Here is a 20,730-nt window from a genome sequence, read left to right as displayed (position 1 = left end):
ATGTTAAATCAGATTATGTGATTGAATTAGTGTGTATATGTTCTTATTTAAATAATTAAAATAGTTCTAGTTTAACTACTAGGACAAGGAGTAAAAAACGGTAAAAAACATAAAATATGTATTTACAAATTTCAAACAATTGGTAAATGTATCTATGCACTAAACAAACTAATTCTTTGATATAAATTTATAAAAGCACATTTTTATCGTAATGGGTCAAAATACAGGCGGGGTTATACACGTGTAAATACGGTATTTTAAAATTAAACCACAAATTTCTTTAAATAAATGCAGTCTCTGGTAGGAAGCAACCATCGAGCAAAATATTACATTTTCAATCAATTTATACGACGCGTGTTGTATAAAATAACAGCAAGGGATAGAACCTACGCGAGTCGAAGCAGAAAACACGGGCAACCACCAACCGTCAACGGTGCAGAGCAAACAAGTTAAATGAGTTTCGATAGAAACAAGACATCGATGGGAGGGATTTGGAAACTAGTTTTCTTCAATTTTTTCCTAAACGAACTTCTCCACAAGACGCGCTCCAGCAGGAAATGTTTCCCGGTGGACCATTTTGCTTCGAAAAGAAGTTGCGAATTGATGACGCTGCTGCTGCACCCGCACCTTTTGGCATCCGGCTGAACATTTTCCGATGGTAGCGATGTTCAATTTTTCCCACCGCAAAGCACACGCGCCAATGACACTGAGCCACATGTCGGGGTGAAAGGGTCCCAAGAAAAAGGAGTGATGCGGCAAGATCGTCCACGCGAACCGATCGCTTCTTTCCTGCACACCCATCTTCTTCACGTCGTTACGAAAAACACGCGGACTGACTTTTCAATATTTTCCTAGCTAACTATTTTTCAACTGCTGTTGATTCAATTTCACTTCCCGGCATCCCGGCGTGCCCCGCATCCCTGCCCCCTATTCCGATCGGCTATCCTGCGTCATTGTTTAGATGCAATCACCGGCGAAGGTTTGAAGTGTGCATCGTGCCCGCGCACCAGTTCTAAAGTCGGGCGATAGGGATTTTTATTTTATTTTACTTTTTTGTCTTTGCACTTTTGTTGCCACCCCATCATCCATCTTGGCGGATGGAGCCAACTTGGAGCGAGGGTGATGTCTTATTTTCGCCTCGTTGATGGTAAACTTTTCTCCTCACGTTTTTACCTTCGGAAAGATTGAACCGGGCAGAGCAGTAATGCCAACAAAAAAGGCGCAGCTACTTTATGCGGTGGTAACTTGTTCTAGTTTTCTGGATCAACTTGAAGCCAATTTTTAAAATGCAGAAACGGCACGCAATCGAATATTTCAGAAATTTGAATATGTTTCATGAAATTATTTGAAACTAAGATATTTTAAATATTAGTATAATTTAAACAGACAATAAATCAATTTATTTTCCCTGCTTGAAAATATCCAATTGTATTGTGGTATGTGATTTTAATATTCCTAATGGTTGGATAAAGGTTAACAGCTTTCAATGAGAAATATTTGGCAGGTTGATGACTTGATTCCTGGAAATATCATTGAATGGAATAAATGTAGCTGTTTATCCAACAGAAAACATGCAGTAGCCTTACTTCATTATTAATCAATAGTATTATTTGATTTAAGGTTAAACATGTGCATTGTATACAAGTATTAAATGAAATGATTAAATGCTAAATACACTAAAAGGTCCCTCAAATCGATGTGACTGTCAGCAACGGCTAGCAAGCCGCAGTTTTCTCTCTTCGCAGTTGAGCGAAAACGTTAAATGGGTGTTCGGGAGCTTCAAACGATGCCTTTTAGTGTAACTTATATGCGGTGACGTGTGTCCAATTACTGTTCCCTTTCATGACAACTGATTGTTTATAGATACATTATCTCATACACATTTTCTGGCTTACTATTATACAAATGAACTAAATAAAACAAAAATATATATTTAAAATATTTAAAATATTATGCCAAATTCATAAAATGTCCAAAATATAACATCTTTCTATAATCTATAATTATTATATATTGGTTGATATCTTTCTAGCAAGATTCGTGTTTTGAAAAACATGTTTAAAAAAATTTAACATCTACAATGTCGAAACAAAGAAGCGGAACGAATAAAAATTTAACTTAAATTGACTTTTTTGAAGAACTCTATTTCGTCTCAACGATGTTTACCCTGAAGCGTAATACATGCACAAAACGACTGTGAAATGCTTCTATACTTACGAATTTCATCGAAATAAAACGGGAAGTCTCCCGGCATGGAGCAGTTTAGCCGGGACTTCAAGTACGACGTCCAGCGATTCTTTAACCGGTTCGGGCCACCCTTATCCCACTTGCACACCCGTGCGACGCGGCTGAATATGGACTGCAAAGTAGAAGTAGAAGGAACGAGTGGAAGGTTAAAAACCGACAAAACATTAAAGGAGCAACCTGTTTGTAGAGGCTCGGGTGCAATATGACATAACAGTAATGAAATTATTTCCTTCAATCTAGTTAGAGCGCTGGAGACACAAGTACGGTCGTACCACGGGGAGTGGGTTGAAGTTATAAAAAAGTTATGCAGGGAATAAAAAACTAACGAGCAAAACTAACATTTTTGCGGGCAAAGGGGAAAATGTCGGGTGAGTGCGGGGGAAAAAATCATAAGATTTTTTTTCATAGGGAATGAAATATCCGTTTCGCACGCTAACAAGGACCGCGCGGAGCATGAAAAAAGGTCTAGTTCGACGTGGGAAAACAACCAGTGGAAACAAGCGAAGAAAAGCACTTTAATTAAAGTTATTTCATTATCGTTCGACATGACGGTCTCGGACGACGACAGCGACAACTTCTTCCGATCGGTACTGAATGGAAGAAATTGTCTGTGAAATGAAATACTACCGTCTTGGCCCGCTTTTTGTTTGTTGTGGGATATTGTGCACGCTTGAAAACGTCGACGAAGCGTAAGGGAAAATGGTATAGGATGGTGGGTCAGCAGCTCTTGGTGGGACATTTTTTATTTATCGTTTTGATGCTTAACTTCATCGCGAAGGATTTTCCCGAGGGGCGTTTCCCGCGTATGGCGCCCCGGAGAACGTGAGAAAGAACCTTTGGCTCGTCGGCGGACACGCCGGACACGATATACTGCTAATGCTTACCTTGCCACAGTTGATGAACTCGACGGCCGTCTCGCGGAAGAAGAAGTACACGAAGTCGCTCTGGGTGAACGAGCCGACGAAGTTGGGCGCTGAAATATTTATGAAAGCGATAATGATCAATTTACACCTTTTGCCGTCGCTTGCCGATGCCGCACGACGTCGATTAATTATTCATTTTAATGCTCGACAACTATTTGCCTACCAGATGGCACTCGGTGACGGATGAGTTTCCGTGTTGGGGTTCGGGTTGGGAAGGGTTCCGTGCAGAATGTTTTCGTGGGATTAGAAGTGGCTGGAGGGAGTGGAGTGAGCCGGATGGAACGAATCCTTGCATCGGTATAATGTGAGTAGGCCTAATGCGGGCGCGTTGACAGTTTGTGCCCCTCACACACCGGATGCATTATGGGAATTAATATTTACATATTTTTACTTCACCGCTACGCCAACTGACAAACTATTTATTCACCAATAAGCGGCCTCCTCCGGGGTGCATTTTAGGTAAATTATGAAAAGCGATTCCCGTTGCGTGGGTCGGGAAAATACCGTTGGTCGTTGGAGTTGGAAAACGGTACGAGACCAAAGGGGGAGAGCGAAGGCGGCGGCAATTAGTGCGATGGAATTAGAGTGATTCCGAATGGATCAAAGTATTTGCGTGCGCTGAACCGTACCGGGGGATTATGCGGCACGGCTAAGCACGCTTATAAGCTCTACCGAAAAACACTCGCGGCGCTGCATTGTTGGTGAATTTATCGCTGAAGCGACGCGGGGCAGGGCGACATAATGCTGAGAATAATTTAATTAAAATTGTCAATAATCTGCCCGCTCGCTCCAGTTCCACGGGAAATATGCGACAGTTTTTTCATCCAATGCCCATTTGCCGAACGTTCTCTCTACATCGCACGTTCACGTTTTTTCTCTGGTAGGCAAACAGTCGAGCTTATCTGTTCAGTTCGGTGTTAACAACGGAAGGGTACTTTTTCCGAACTGTAATTTTTATAGTTTAGCTTTAGCGTTGCTTACCATTCAAACTGAGACTGTCGTACTGTTCCGTTTGTAAATGCTCTCGGTAGATGATAGGGTCGAGCCCGCTGAAGTCGGCAACTGTACCGGAGTAAAGCTCGTTATCTATAAACAGAGAAAACAACAAGTTACAACGTTATTAGTAAAGTTAAAACAATGCATCGATGCAAGTTGTCTCCCATTCCACTAAAACTTTATCAAATCCAAAGGAATATTCTATTTTACTACAATCCGTTGCCAAAAATCAATAAAATAATCTATTCAAACTGCTTTTACCCTTTATTCTTAATCTTTTTACAATAGTAGCGGATTCGTTTCCAGGTCCAATTGATGTTATAAACACTACAGCGATTTTCCAGTATTACTATTTCATGGGATGGTGTAATACACCGGAAATCGCTGTTTGAATAGTACCACTTTTTACTGTGTAGTATATAGTACCACTGAATAGAACGTTCTCTTTACAACGATAAAGTGTGACTGTTGTTATAACTGCAGCAAGAGTATAAATTGTGAAGCTAGAAATGGTACGATTGTCCAGCGTCTTTCTCTAAACGAAACACAAATCAAACTATCGCACTAAACTAAACTAAACGCTGCCAAAAACACTAAAATAAACAGGGTAATTCTAGTTTTTCTTTGTAAATTACACTGTAACAATAAACATTAATTCATTTATGCTTTACAACTAACTCGTGCCTATTACTATCATTTTTACTGATTTTCCTAGTGCACTTTTGTTTTCGCATTTCAAAATCCGCACAGATGGGGTGAATTTGGGGATACTCTTACTTTGGACATTCCTAGTGCACTTTTGTTTTCGCATTTCAAAATCCGCACAGATAGGGTGAATTTTGGTGAACTTATTTTCTTAGCTGCTAAAGGTCGCTTATTTTGTTGGTTACAGTCGCTGCCGTATATTTTTCAAATTTATATCAGTACCAAACTCATTGCTTTTTTATTACTAATTTTGCGTCATTACCTGTTTGTAGGCAGCTTTATAACATAATGTTAACTACAAACAAATAATATTCAAGTTTGAAATCATAAAAAAACAAATTTCTAAAAAGACACCAAATTGAAATCAAATGGCAAAAGCAGATGAGCACGAGACAAACACTGTTGAGTTAGAGACAAAGTACGAAGACAAAGTAATAGACGAAATCTGATTAGCCATGTCTATTATGGGTGGGTTAGATGCAAAGATAGGTGGTAACGACTGTATGCTTGATTCGAACTTCAATAAAAAATGCGACGGAAAATGTTCAAAGTTTGTCAGTAATAAATAAAAACAACAATAAATCATTCTTTTTGTCAAATTTAGCAGATGAAGTAAATCTTTGGACACTACTACCTTAAGTATTTCATGAAAGGAAGAATGTTCGAGTATTGAAAAGGAATATACTGAAGAATGTTAAAACTCAACACAAATGTAATCCGATTCGAAAACTCCCCCAAATCTATTACGTTGCCAAAAGATGCGCTACCGAGGAATATAAGCCAAAATCAGTCTAAACCGCACTCGGAAAGCTCCCTCCCTCTTCAGCCGAAGTATTCCCCATGCGCTAAACGAAGGATAATGAAATATCGTGCAAGTACGCACAATCAGCAACTCTTCTTATTAAGTTACGATACATCAGGGGAACCCTCCCCAGACATGGGTTGGGTGCTAGATGGCAGACCTGTGCATCGGTCGGTAACCGGTCGGACGTTTATTGCTTTTACGCATGAGAAAACCGCCATCAGAATGAGCCATCGAGAAGGAATCCATCAAGGTATGTTCGCGAAAACGGAAGACGCGGTGCGGGCGAGATAAATGGACTTTTTTCCGCCGAGCGAACCCGACCGAACACAGCGAACATCAAACGAAAATGTTGTGTGAGCGGATAGATTTTATTAAAGCGCCCGTTATGTGGAGCCACCGACACAAGCGTGCAAAGGCAGCTCTACCTCGCGAGTAGAGCATAAAAATAATAATAATAAAAAAAAAACATAGAACCTTTTCACGATCAGGTTTCCTCCACTGGCACCCGGTTTGGGGTTTGCGTTGATGGATAATGATCAGAAACCGATTGAACGCGCAAAAACTTCCCCACTGAAGGGACAAGAGTGTAATGCACGGTTACGGTTACGGAGCACCCTGCACAGACGGTCCTTAATCCGGTGGAAAGGTACGCGAAGCTGTGTTTTTCCCCTTCGAAAAACGAAAACACACGGGATGAAGGGATGCGGGCGTGAGATTATGTATGCGAAAGACAAGGAAAGCAAGTTCAAGTGTCGTAATTTTCAGCGTCAGGGATGATACGGTTGGGTTACCGATATTTTCCATCCCCCTCCGTGGCTTTCCTTCACCTCGAAAAACGATCCCTTCTTTATTTCAGCCACCGCACCCCGCTCGAGTGAAAGAAAATCAAAACCGTTCGGCACCGGATAATGAGATTCCTGCGGGGAAAATGGTAAACCGCCTTTCATATCGGGTATTAAAATCAGTTGAAAATGAAAAGTAAGCACAAACCTCTCAGTTTATGAAGACCTACCAAACACAGCACGAACCGAAATAAATAGAAACGCACCGCTCGACAGGCGCGTTTCCAACATTAATTCATTGCTGCGCTGCGTATCATTATTTCGCGTACGTGAATATGGTCCGTAAGTCGACAAAGAGTATGTTAAAATACAGTTATAGTGCGAGCAAAATCTGCACAAAATCCTTTCGCAAATCGGACACGTATGGAAGTAATAAATCTTTGTTTGCATTGGATGACGGCGAAAAACCAAAATCCACCAACAGACTACCTATCCTTTCGCTTGTCTCAGTTACTTTTAAATTGAACCTTCAAAAACATAAACTTGACCTCCGTGCACGAAACGGAGCATCCTTTCGCGATGGTCTCTGAGTGAGTTTGCTTTTTTTTTCCCCGCTTAGGTTTTGCCATCCATGAACACAACTCGGTGTGGATTTTCTTGCTGCAGCCGAAGCACAAAATCCTCCGCCCCAGTCGTTACACAACGGGGGAAAAATTCTAATGCCGTAACATAACGACCGAAAGCGATGAGTTTTTCATCACGTTCCGTTCGCGCGCGCGGCCGGGCTGAGTTTTGGGAAAGGAAAGTCCAATTTGGTGCCAAAAATGTATCCCCCGATCGTGCTGAAGGTTTCGTACTGCCCGCTGTTTCGGGGTTTTTACCCGAGAAAAAAACATGGCAAAGTTTGGTGTAGTGCAAAAGCAAAACAAAAACTACCCGGTAAGCACAACATTGCTGCATATGTGAACCAACCGTTGGACGCTGGTACACTTGCGATTTGAATAAAAAATGAAGAGGAAAACGTAGCGAAGATTTATATTTCCCAGCAGACAATTTTCTGTCAGCTTTTCACACACGTTTTATAAGAGGGTTCTCTTCTTAAAATCCTTTCTTTCCTCCGTTGCTAGCGATAGTACGTTTAAGCATTTTCACGCTCGAAATGGCAAGCACTTGCTTCCAGTAACACAAAACAACAAACCACCAGGCGCCCCCATCGCGTCTCTGCTGGCTTTCGGCCACAACAGCTGGTGCTCGGCAGCGGAAGGAAACCTTTGCGCCAGAAAACCTCCACGTTTCCCGAGAGCACATACTTCAGGCAGCACCAAGGCACACTGTTTGCTCAAGCCGTTCTTATTATTTTGCATCCTTATAAAAACCTCCCGGCTTTTCCGCCCGCTTCGCCTTTTCTCGTGCGTCTTTCAATCGCACATCCGGTCAGGTCATTACTCGTAAGCCAATTTATGTAGCAGTTTCCGCTACCTGACCGCTGCCACCACTGTTGCCCTAGCGACCGCCCTTGGTTTTCTCCGTTTCGAGGCGGTGTCGTTACGAAACCGTTACGTGATTTCCGGTCTGTGACTAATGAAGGAATGGTTTCACGAACAGCTGGGCCATGGTCTGTGTGGTACGGTTAACATTTCGTAGCTCTTGCTTGATGTGTTTTTCCCGCGTGTCAGTTAAACCCCATTTACAGCAAAGAGACAAAGGGAGAGAGGGAGAGAAGGTTTAAAAACGAGGCTCATTTCTCCCTACCGTTTGGTCACCCACTGGCAATTGTTGCAATCGGAGGAAAAAAAATCCTTAGTAAAAGAATGCACAAAAACACCGAAGGACATTGGTTTTACCGCGCACCGAACATTCCACCTTCCGCGCACGACAACCTCCCGGAATGGCGTCATGTAGAAACAGACAGTTTTTCCTTTCTTTTTTATGTTGCTAAACGAAAATACCTTGACAAAGCATCTTATGGGGGGGATCAAAAAGTGAACTTTTCGTAGGTTGAGGTGACGGGATAACGGGGGAGAAAAAGTGGAAAACTTTCAAGCACCGCGGACATCGTCGGTCAACCCGCGGAAAAGAACAAGCCAAGCAGGGAAGGGAATACCGTAAAGTTGTACCACGCCAGACACAGGTACACAACCGGGGGAGGGTAGGGAGGGAGGGAACGAGACATAAAAGCGAGATGCCAAAGAAAGCGCCAGTTCAAGTGGAAAAACTCCACCTCTCTTGGCCGGGCTTTCCAAACGGGGCCCTCCGAAAAGCAAACACGAGCAACAAGAACGCAGCGAGGAGACACGCTAAACAAAAATAAGATGCATGGGAAAAAGTTTGTTCTGCTCCCCTCCGTCCCTCTTCCGGCTCTGCCTCAGGTGGCAATCCTCCGTTCGCAAACGCTTTCCACTTCAATCGGTTTCGTATCGAGCGGCCACGGTCCACGGCACTCCTTGTGCGGCGAGCAGCAGTGGACACAAATTTCATGCATATTTTTCCCACAACTTTATGAATTATCCTGGTGAAAACAGGTTTCTTTCGATACGCCCTCGGTGAATTTCTCTCTCACCGGGACGGTAGGAGCGTTGGATTCTTAAGCCAACCGTTGACGACATCCATCTTTGGGAAATGTCTTGCGAGCGATCGTCCGGTGGAGATTTGCACGTGTGTGTATGTGAAAATGCAACAGGACCGGTGGTGGTGAAGCGAAGGAATGCAAGTTGTTGTTCTCTTATCCGATACCGTACGAGCTACAGGTATGTGCATTTTCCATGCCGTTAGGAGTTGGACTTCGGTGCATGCATTTTGTTCCGATGCGGAATGTTTTGAAGTATTTAAATAAATGACGAGGTTCCATTTTTCCACCACTAAACATCTATTCCGATGGGGGGAAACATCCCATTCAACATTGAACATCCAGGTCAGTAAGTTTTTTTTTTCTTTTTTGGATCGCATATTTAACCAATAGAAAGAATGTTCAAATCAAACCAGTGATCTAATGATAATACAAAAAATAAGCATAATAATATTCAATAGGCTAGACATAAATTCATAATAAAACATAAACTAAACTCGCTTTGGAAAATCCCACATTGATCGTAACAGAAGAAACAGAAACGCTTAACTATATCCCCTTCACTTACCAACAAAGACCGCCGTTGAGTTGTGGGTGGGATCGTACGGGCACATCGCCTGGCCGGGTTTCTCCTGTTCCTTGGTGTAGTTGTTGCCATTGATGGAGTACGTCCGACAGAGCGGCCGGAAGGCGTTCGTCCCGCAGCACAGCAGCGACCCCTGCGACGGAATCGCCAGCACGCGGATGTAGTTTTGGCAGAGGTCCTACGCGAACGCGACGCGGTGGGAGAGGAAATGAAAATCAAAATGAGAATGAATAATTCTGCTAAAATCACAAGCAGCTTTGTTTGCCGGGCAAAAAAAAAAAGAACGAACGAGGGATAGTTGCTAGAGCAATGGTTAATGAAAGACAAACAGAAACGCGAGCGTACCTTAACTCAGGTTGCTTTTGTGTGGCGAAATGAAATGCTGCCATTTTATTTTACGGCGGTGGTGTGCTTTTCGGTAATACGATGATTTTGTGTAGAGTGGGGCATAGCTTATCCATTTTCGGAACAGAAAAATATTGTTTCTATCTATTTCAACACAACAATATTTGATTTTGTCCTCAGCAAGCAAATTAATTGCTTTTTGGCCAATCACTTTCACAAGCGTACAGAAGCAAAAAGTTTGTTTCTAACTGGTAGCTAATAAAACATCTTAACGCCTTAGTTCCAATTAGTTTCTATAGAGAATATTATTAAAAATTGTATAGTATTGAATAGTTCACCATTGATAAGGTGTATGAGAATTTATAAAGAATATTTGTCATACATCATAACGGTTATTTCGTTCTAAAACAAATCTCAATTTAGAAATGCAAAAGCAAAATTTATCAATATTTAATTTTAAAAAATGTTTTTTGCATAATGTTTTTGAATTATCATGATTTATTTTACTAGTTGCAAACGAGTAAAGAACATGCTAGTTAATTGCTGCTTGAGATACTGAACTACCCTTCGGAACATCTCTTCCGGAATCTCATTTGCTAAAGGACTTGTTAGTACCGCACACGAAAATGAATAGAACCGTGTGATAAAATGTGTTTGAATTTTAGATTTTACGATTACACTTCGCCTTTCGAACCGCAATATAGAAGCATTACCATTTCCATTGCCGGTTTATGCTAAGCTATGCGGCCGAGTTGCCAGTTTCATCCTAATCGTTATCACGCTCGTTTCGCTCCGTTTCATTCGTCTTTCGAACGTTAAGATTGCTTTTAATTTTAATTTCCTTGAGAGCGTCAAAACGAACGAAAAAGGAGCTATCCCGCAGCACTTTCGTTGCACTGCGAGATGAACGTGGAACAGGAGCGTCGTAGGGAACGATTAGCAAATACGGTAAAGATTGTAAAAGCGTGTCCCATTCACGCGGAGCGCTTGATCTGGTGCTATGTACACCAATATCATGCAATAAGAAGTCCTGGACAAACCGGACAAAAGAGGTTTGGTAAGAAAAAAGCTTGCTTTTAATCTGTGCAGCTGTATAAATTTAATTAAGTTGAAATGCCTCGACGGACCGTTCGGACATCTATGTTACCCACCGCCACCGATTCGCTATGTATCTTGAATTAATATTTGCGCAACGTGGAGCGTGTAAGTAAACAACACGTCGAAATTACTCTAGGTCACACCCAACAGCAGCGCAACTGCCAACACCCGTCAACGGGATGAGAATATTGCGTGCTGGGCTGAAATTCGTTCCTATACCTCCTCTTCCATACGAAAAGGGAACGCTGAAAGCGGGCAAACAGGCGGGCCATCGAAGACCACTCATATTCTCCCGGGGCGAAGGACACCGACGGCAGCCCGATGAGACACTTTTTCATGATCATTACGAGTGGGTACATGTTATCAAGAGTCATTTACATAACCAAATCGTTAGCAACAACATTTAACCCTCCTCGATTGTGTCCCTCCTATCGTTTTGATGTCCGCATTTCGGTAAGAAGCGGGACAACACTCCCGTTCGATGGCTGGCTGTCCCGAGCGCAGCACACCAGACAAATAGAGTGTGAGAAAAGATAGCCCAGAAATGATGGGGAATTTCGCCAGCGAGTGAAGGTTAAATTCCACCCAGTATGTTTATGAGCGATTAGCAGAAAATTGAAAAGCCTCTGATTACGACGAACCGACCGAAGCCGCCGGTGCAGGATGGGAAGAACCCCTGGAAAAGTTATGAAATGGCCACCCGAGATAAGCGCAAATGGGCGAGCATTTTTCCTCACGACCCGCGTCGGGAGGTTTTCCTCGATACGCGCGGTGGGGGAAACCGGCCAGTAATCGGCTGTACGAAAATTTACTTATTTCGCTCGCTACTGACTCGAACGCTCGGTTTAGAGACACCTACCTCGTCCTTGCCCTTCACGATGCACATCTTGATGTCGTCGTCGGAGGAGTACCACGACAGGCGCGTCGTTTCCGACAGGTCGTAGATGCTGAGATTGTAGATGATATTTCTGCAACAAAAAAAGGGAAAATTAAAGCATTAGTTGAGTAGGACAATAAATGACACGACGGTTTGGATGACAGAGGGCTCAATTTGTTTCAACAGTTTTCTTGCCATTAAAGCGTGATATACAACAACAGTCGCTTATCATAACCATTTACATGATAATAAAAATGTTGCTTATAATGATGGTTATTTATAATATTCCAATCCCTATAACACCCAACAAACTTAAATTACACTTCATGTGGTTTTCTCTGTATTTTATAAAATTGAAAACAGCTTCAGGGAACATAAAATGGGCAGCCACTTTCCGAGATTTTCCATAATATTATGCAATAAGCTAGAATATTATCAGATGACAAAAGCTTGGGCATTTCCACCATGGAAAACTGTTTGCAAATAAAAAAAAAAAGATTTCACGCCACAAGTACCCATTCTTCAAGGTGTCTCGTTTGCGACCGTTCAAGTTAAAAAGCAATTTTCTCTCCTCGTTAGGCTATATTATTTTTCCTCACCTCTCACACACACATACATACACAAACGCACACACTTCAACTGGGCTGTGCAGAAGAAAAAGTGAAGGAAAAGTGCAAGCCAGTTTACAACACAATGGGTAATATGGAAAATATCCCAGCGCTCGAGTGCTTCCGAGAGAGTGTCCGAGGGTGGTCGACGTCGGGGCCAACGGGAAACGCTGGGTGCAGCAGGCGAACGCAAAGGCAGTATAGCTTGCGGCGGTGATTTACCCTGCGTTTGTTGTGTGATTTTCAACACCTGTCAGCGAAGGATGTGGCTTTGATTTCCACGCCGCGTTGAGGGTGTAAAAGTGTGGTTGAAAAATAAACGATAACGGAAAGGAAAACTACTAACGCTACAATTGAAGGTTCTTCGGAGCCACTTTTTCCGGCGTGTTGAGGTGCAGACAGCGTACGAAATTAGCAATCTACATCGGACAACGAATTTTTCTTCGTTGAAAGCTCAATCAAAATTCTTTAGCAGCTATCGTATAAAATTTGCAATGAAAAAATATGAATAGAAAATACGTGTAGCATTCTGCCAAACAAAAGCGTGAAATATGAATTTAATTTATATGTGCAATTAAATAACATTTCGTACTACTACAATCACTAAATATAAAATATTTTGATATTGGTTATACTTTATAAAATGGGTAAAATCACTATAACGGCAGTTATATCGGTAATGATAGAGCCAATTTATCAAACAACTTATGGCAGTAGGAAGAGTATTAGAGTAAGATAAATGAAATCAGATGACAACTTTTGATGGAATGCAAACATTCTACACGTCAATATTCCAAGAACTACAATAGCTATTTTAGATAAGTTCTCAAATTTCCATTTGCCACCTAAAAGCCTCTGTTCACTAAAATTTAGCAGACACGCATGGCAAATGAGAAAATTGCGAAGAAGCCTTCCGTATTCGCATGGTACCTCTAAGCATCAGTCCATTATCTGGCAAAGCCATCACACTAATGTCACATTTCGTTCGGCTGCCACATTTGCGCCGAAAAGCCATCGCGCCTTGCGTGAGACCAGCGCAACGCCGGTTTTCCTTCGTGGAAGAGGCTGGTGTACGGCAACGGCAACGATGATGTCCTCGAGCACTACTAAAACATTCCCCACAGACAGCAATTAGGTCTCGTCATAAATTACGTTCATATTCATTACATCAATTTGTAACTGCCATCAGCATCATCTTCCATCGGCAGTCAGCGTTCTCCGGCGAGAGATGACGATGACGACGATGACGATAACGATGAGGGAATGCTGGAGTCAAAAAATTCAAGCCCATCCTCCGGGAAGCAGCCCGAGCTTCTTCGCAACGTGCCGCAACGAATCGCTCGCACTGGAATCGTGAGTTTTGGGACGACGAGGTTCTTCCTTCCAACCGACAACCCGCCGCCATGTCGCATGTCGCTCAATTTAAATTAGTTATCATCCGAAAAGAATACGCACCACATTTCATGTGGTTATGTCGAGCTGCTCCAGATCCCCGCAGTGCGCGCGTGTGTGTGTGTGTGTGTTTGGGGAACAAAGAACATATGTCAGGCGACTTACCGCCTGCTGGAGGACGACGCCGATGGCTACCAACTGGTGCGTGTAGAATGTTTCGAATTAATATGGTTATATGGTCTGAAGACAAGACAATGCTGAATTATGAGGATGTAAAACCACTGCCTGGAGTGGTGGTTACGCGAAATACCATTTCATTTCATTCTATTGTGAGCCGCGTTTTAATGATTTGTAAAGTAATTCGCATGCATTAATTTGGTGCACTCGACCAGCCGTTTATTCTACTCATATGACGATAATTAACGCCTGACCAAACGGGTGGCGTTCAAGCGTGTTCTTTAAAACCATGGCACCCATTGGACGCATGCATTCCAACGCCAATCAAGTGTCGGCTCGGTTCGGTCACGGTAGGGTTGCTTGAGGGTGTTTCCAGTTTTACAATTGATGTTAATTTATGATACCACGCCTGAGCATGGTGCAGACACGCAGGCAGAGAAAAACATACGAACAAACACACATGCATGATTCCAACAATGTCACCGGGCGTTGTTGACTTTTCACACAACCCCATAAAGAGTCGCCACCGCTCGGAAGTATGGGCGTGAATGCGGGCGACCCGGTGGAGCGGCTCCTGCAAGCCATAAATCAATAAACAAATATGTTCTGCACATGTTTGCGCATGCATTTCGCTAACCTCCGGCGGCTCGGGGGCTTTGTGGATTAATGATGAGCTCTTCATCGGTCAGGCGCCCGTCGTTTTTTATGCCATTTTGTAGGAAGTGTCACCGCGAGTGAGAAGATACAGAGAACGGAACATAAGGCGTCCAACGTGGCAGATTTTGACTGAAATAAGGGGTTTGAAATAATCACCAGCCCTTCACATTAATATAAGAATACACTTAATTATATAGCAGTAGGCTATCGTTATTATAAAAATGCATAAAAGAATAGCCTTTGCTCGGGTTTTAGAAAAACGCAGGTTGAGTAAATTATATAGTCAAATGTTTTCAAAAATTGTAGAAGTTAGTGTTAATGGTGATGTAAAATTATTAAAGTATAACACCACCGTTTGGGTGAACAAATTCTATGTTTTGCTTTAAACTTTTACTGATCAACTGAGATCAATCTATTTTGTATGGAATGTACAGTAATAGATCGAACGAGCTTTCCAAACTCCATTATTTATTACGGGATAATTACCTAGTAAACCTAACAATTGCCTAACATTTATCTCTTGAAGTGGGACCAAATAACACTTGCTCCGAGCTCACAATTCATTTGAGATATTTTTTCATTTGAAACCTCATTAGATTTATTTCTATTTACTAAAAATCAAATCCCATTGATTGCACTGAAACTAGCAAACAAAGTGTTCGCAAGAAACCCTTACGTCGACACTCTCGCACGTACTAAGCGCACCCTGACAAGCAAGCTATGGCAGGCTACCGACCCAGGCTACATAATGGGTATTCTTGCAAGCAACGGGGAAAATAAAGCGGCAAAAATGTCATAAAGTGTTTTCCCTCACGACGAGGACGACGACGCCGACGACGACCGCACCCAACGTAACGACCGGTAATCATTTTTCATTCTATTTTCAGTGGCACATTTCATGAGTAAAAAGCAAACTAATTTATCACACTGAATTACCACCATAGGGCGCTTTAATACCGGTACCAGCATCAACAGTAGCGAGCCAGAGGGATTTCCTTTGCGAGAAAAGGGGAACGGGAACCAGCGCAAGGGAACCACTTGCTGTGTGTGTGTGTGTGAGTCTGTATGCTTTCATTTGACTTTTCTTCCGCCCATTGCAAGGCGGAGGTCTAGGTCTAGCATTTTCATCAACCACGAAGAAGCAAGCACACCCAAATGCACACAAACAATGTTGGGTGTGCGCTCGGCTGAGGAACCTAGCCATGCACTCTTTTCGGAAAACGCCTCCCCTTTCCCACGCCCTTATGCAACCGAGCTCTGCTTTGCCCCGGTGCGTCGGTTCTAGGTCGCAAGGATGGCTTACTTCGTGTGCATGACTTTTCTGACGGTTGTGCTGCCAGAACGCATCAGAGCCACGGTCGCTCACGTCGGTAAATAATCAATCACTTCACTTCAACAGTAAACCCCTCATGGGAGGCGGCCAACCGGAAGGTAGGCACCGGAACGCGATGGAAAACGCTCCCAGCGGACCCCAATCCTCGCGCACCCAACCCGTCGATGGTGCATCTGGGGCCTTCGCTTTCCAAGCTCCTTGCGAATGGTTCCTGCCCCAAGGCGGGCAACAAGTTTTCCGAACAAGAGTACATCGAGAGCCGACGAACACGTGCGACCGTAGTTAAGTTCTCGATGACGATGACGTTACAGCTGGCTCGCATCTCTCGCTGCTCGGCTGACGTACAGTTGATGGTTAGCATTAACAGGTGCAGAATGTATGCTGCCAGTGTGCAAAAATGTACCGATATCAATTATGCACCGAGGTGGAAAAGATTTCGAGCCAACCAGCTATGTAGGAGGGGCAATTAAACGAACAATTTAGGTCGTACTACCATCGAACTTTGGTGTAAATTATTTTGCCATAAATAAGCTGTCAGTTAGCGTAGGAAACATGAACTCTAATGTAGAGCTTTCTGATATGCTTAATTGAAATTAAATTATTGATCGAACACGTGAGCTCTACAAGGCTCGTTTATTCAATTTATGTTTCCTGGAATGGAGTATTCATTGCACATGATTGATGGTACAAAAAGTGAATATATCGAAAATATTGAAAGAACCTGCCAATTAACTGATTTATTTGACCGCTGATATCAAGGTTCACAAATTTGTTACATAGATAAATCAGGATTACTTTTTTCCAGTTATCGCTTGCCAAGTATTTCTGGGCATTATTATGTTTATGTCATTTATTTGTAATCTGTTACTGCTAAAGCATAATTCAATGCTTTTTAGGTAAAAGTATAAGTAAAGGCCATTACGACCAGTGTACAACAGATGCAAAATTTTAGAAAACAGATCCAAACAAACGATTCCCGTTATCGCCGCCCGGCTGATACGAAAAATGTAAAAACCAGACTTACCATAAATAACTTTTGTTTTGAAAAAGCAAATTATTTGAACGTAAAGTTTTATTCAAACAACTCCTAACAAATGAAATTTATAAAAATCAACTCTTCATGTTTCATTTTATAGATTTTAATTCTACTTCAAGTCAGAACTGCATGCTAAAAATTTTTTGAAATTGTAAAATAGAGATAAACTGCTTAAGAAAAGTTGTTGCAATATTTTCTGGAAAAATGTAGATAAATTAACTTGCAATTAATACTAGTACCAAGTGGTTCACGCTAGGGAAGTAAGTTTCAGAACGGCTTCTGCCACTGTAATTATATCTTTCAGAGTGTTAGCAACTCTACGAACTAGTACATGTCTGTCAGAAACTTGATGAAATTAGTTACCGGTGCTGCAATACGCAAAACAAGTTGCCTCAAGGAGTGTTGGCATCAAGTGGCGCGCGTATCAGCAGCGGAAACGTTCGTGTAGTCTCTGTTAAACAACCTCACTCTCGTACGTTGTATATCCTTTGTGCAATAACTTCTAAACTTTGCCCACTTGACGGTCTAGATGTACGCTCGTTGTGCGTCGTCGTGTAGGAAGCAGTTGCTCCCGTGGCATAAAGTACATGTTCCCAGCAAACTACCAACAGCGATTGGTCCATCGTGCGACCAAGCTCCGTTTCCAAACGATGCAAGGATGATGCAATAAAAGTGCATCATAAGGATTTTTATGGCCGCTCGACTTCGTGTTCCGCCGGTGCAGCGACGTTGGTCGCATTTCGCATTCGCTTTCATCTCGCGCGTAAGCCGCTCATCTTCGTGGAACGTTATTTTTAATGTCAGCCATCCTCCCGCGAGGGGCGAGGCTTTATTGCCAGAGCGTTCCACGCCGAAGGCCTGGCCCGGGGGTGATTCGTTTTTATCGTGTCATTTTCGTCTCGGTTGGGTGCGATTTACTTTCGCCAGCATTCCCTTCGGTCGACCCTACCCACTGTAGGCGTTATCGTCGGCAGTGTGATCGTTTCACTCGCTCGGAAACGCATTCCATCACCAGGACCGACATCACATCGGACCGCATGTTTTGCAGCATTCTCCTCCACAATATGGCTCCGGTCGGTTGATGGGCGCAATACTTTGTGGCTGGCGAAGCGCTGCTACTGAAGATGGCTTTTAAAGAAATTATAGCGAAACCGGTTCACAACCGGAATCGTTTCTGGGAATCGCCGCCAGCGAGCGACCGATAACAAGTTAACCCGATGGAGGCGCCCAGTGGTTGACTGTGGGAAAAGTCACGCCAGAGTTGAAAAACGAAGGCGAACAAAATGTTTCAACACATTTTTTTCCAACCCTTTCGCCCCCAAACGCAGTTGCCACAACTCCATGCGTGTGGGTGTTTTTCTCCGAAAACCCAATCCTCTCCTCCCGACCGACTTTTGGCGGGCCAAAAACCAAACCACTTTTCCCAAAAGCTGTCGAAAACGCTGGCAAAAACATTCACACCCCGGAAAGACTTTTGGCCGGAAAACTTTTAATTATCCTTCACACTGCAGCTGGGTCGCACGGTCTTCGGGTGGGGGAAGGGGTTCTTCGAGACGGAGGTGTCATTTTTACGCGCCGCACCAAACTTTACCAAAGCTCTCCCCCCCGCCGTGAGAGGGCAACCAGGGGACAGTTGGAGAAAGGTTATCCTTTTCCTTTTTTTGGTTTGATGTCAAGACTCTTACTGTTGAGCTTTCACTTCTCACTTCGCCTTTTCTTTCCCGACGGCCGCAGCAAATCCTTTACGCGTGGGCTTAAGGATAAAGACGCCACCCGAACACACAGTCAGACATGCTCCTTTGGAACATGACGCGGTGGAAAGTTCCATCGGCTAACGATTCAGCGTGGGTGGGGTTTTGGAACAGTGGAGCTTTTCCCGACACGGTCCGCGCAGGGTAATTTATGGCACCGTTCATTTAATTAACATAAGATGAAAGCGTATAAATCACGGGACAATAAATTACACTTTGCCCGGCGAACGCCCGGGAAACATGTCCAAACTTGTGAAGGAAGGAGGAAGGCCCGGGGATAGTCGGAAGCCGGCATAAATTGGCGATGACCAACCGGCGACGCCACTACCGGGAAAAAGGGGAGAACCTTTCGTAGTGATACGCAACTTTATTTCTTCGCCCAGTCGATCGGCCCCTGCTTGTTATTATGAACCCCGTCGTCCTCGGGAGGCCTGCAACACATTTTGACGCGTTCATCGCGGTCGGTGGCTCCCGAAGGGAACGGGAAATCCCAAGCCATAGTTAATGGAACGTGATTTTCATCCCGTTTCGTGGCGGAAACTCTCAAGCAGCGCAGGGGGAGGTTGTTTCGTGCGGATGAGCAATTTTTGCGTGCGCTGTTAGTTAGTTTTGCACCGCTAATGATTTTGTGTAATCGCGCAAAAGTTAGTCTCGTGGAAGAGGTCGAGATTGTTTGTAATGAGCTGAGAGTGAGCCAAACGAAAACTCACACAGCCTGCCGCTCTACTCAACCCACTGAGGGGTTGGCAAATGAAAAACAAACGCACCGTGAATGTGAACCATTCCAGGCGGAAAGGGCCGTTCTTAACGTTCATGGAGAAAAAGTTTTACCTTTTCGGTATGAGATTACATTTTAAGTCTAAGATGTTCTAATTGGCACACAGGAGTTTTTAAAGATATAATTGGAAAACTTTGTGAAAATATTCTAAAATAGACAATCGTTTTTTAACCAAGCTTTAATATTCTAACAACCGTATGTTAATTTAAAGTACAGTATGCGATATTTAAATCAAACTAAAACATTACACTTACGACGTAAGCTTATTCTCCAAATGTTTTTATTAAATTAACTTGTGCTCTCAATATCTTCTTCTTCTTGGCGTAACGATCTCTTGGTCATGCCTGCCCGTTAAGAGCTTACGAGACTTGTTTCCCTGTTGTACGTGGATAGTCAGTCCTCTCGTACTGGGGAGGGTCCGGTCTCGGTTGGGATTCGAACCCACGCCGTCGCTCTCAATATACATTTCGTAAAATATAATGACAAAAAAGAAGTAATCGATAGTACTGACTTTATTCTGAAGAACAGAAAAAACATTCATTTAAAAAAATCCTAATCAGTCCAGAAAACACCACGTTGCATTTGTTAATCCAATGAACCCTTTTGAAACACCCGCTTTTTTACGTTACAATCTTTGTTGTAGAACGCCACGCTTCACCTACTACCCGAGTTATTAAGCAGTTATTAAATTTATCGCCAAAGTTTCCCGCTACAATCCAATTTTCTGGCATTCCCTTAGTGAAGCCGTCAATCACCGATTCCGGCACCGATGCCCTCTCAAACAGACCGATTTTACAGACCTTCATCCTTAGGAACGGACTCGTTTTGCATTCCGCCATGAGTTTTTTTCTTTTCTTTTAAAATGAAGATATAAACAGCACAAATTAATTAGTAACCGAACAAAGTTAAGACGGACGGAAAGCGGAAAAGCATGGCCTACGCCCCGCTGACCGGAAGGAACCCCGACCGAAGGATTCTTACCGGTACGAGACTTTGGGCCTTTCGAAAAAGGGTTTTCCCTTCATTTGCGCTCCGGTTTAATTGAGATTTCTATGGTTTGCCTTTCAT

The 20,730-nt window shown here is 43.1% G+C and overlaps 1 protein-coding gene across 1 annotated transcript in view; it reads right to left on the bottom strand.

The window, feature by feature from the left end:
* LOC131288554 (semaphorin-1A) overlaps positions 1 to 20,730 on the bottom strand; it is a 157,261-nt gene that overhangs the window by 17,722 nt on the left and 118,809 nt on the right. Inside the window, exons 3-7 of the mRNA XM_058317701.1 lie at positions 11,913 to 12,021; positions 9,593 to 9,788; positions 4,152 to 4,256; positions 3,132 to 3,220; positions 2,218 to 2,359 (exon numbers count right to left, since the gene is read on the bottom strand). Coding sequence (XP_058173684.1) covers positions 2,218 to 2,359; positions 3,132 to 3,220; positions 4,152 to 4,256; positions 9,593 to 9,788; positions 11,913 to 12,021 — 641 coding nt within the window. The remainder of the gene's footprint in view (positions 1 to 2,217; positions 2,360 to 3,131; positions 3,221 to 4,151; positions 4,257 to 9,592; positions 9,789 to 11,912; positions 12,022 to 20,730) is intronic.

This window comes from Anopheles ziemanni, chromosome 2 (assembly GCF_943734765.1).
Source record: "Anopheles ziemanni chromosome 2, idAnoZiCoDA_A2_x.2, whole genome shotgun sequence".
Lineage (NCBI taxonomy): Eukaryota > Metazoa > Arthropoda > Insecta > Diptera > Culicidae > Anopheles > Anopheles ziemanni.
This window is presented reverse-complemented; position numbering and strand designations above follow the sequence as displayed.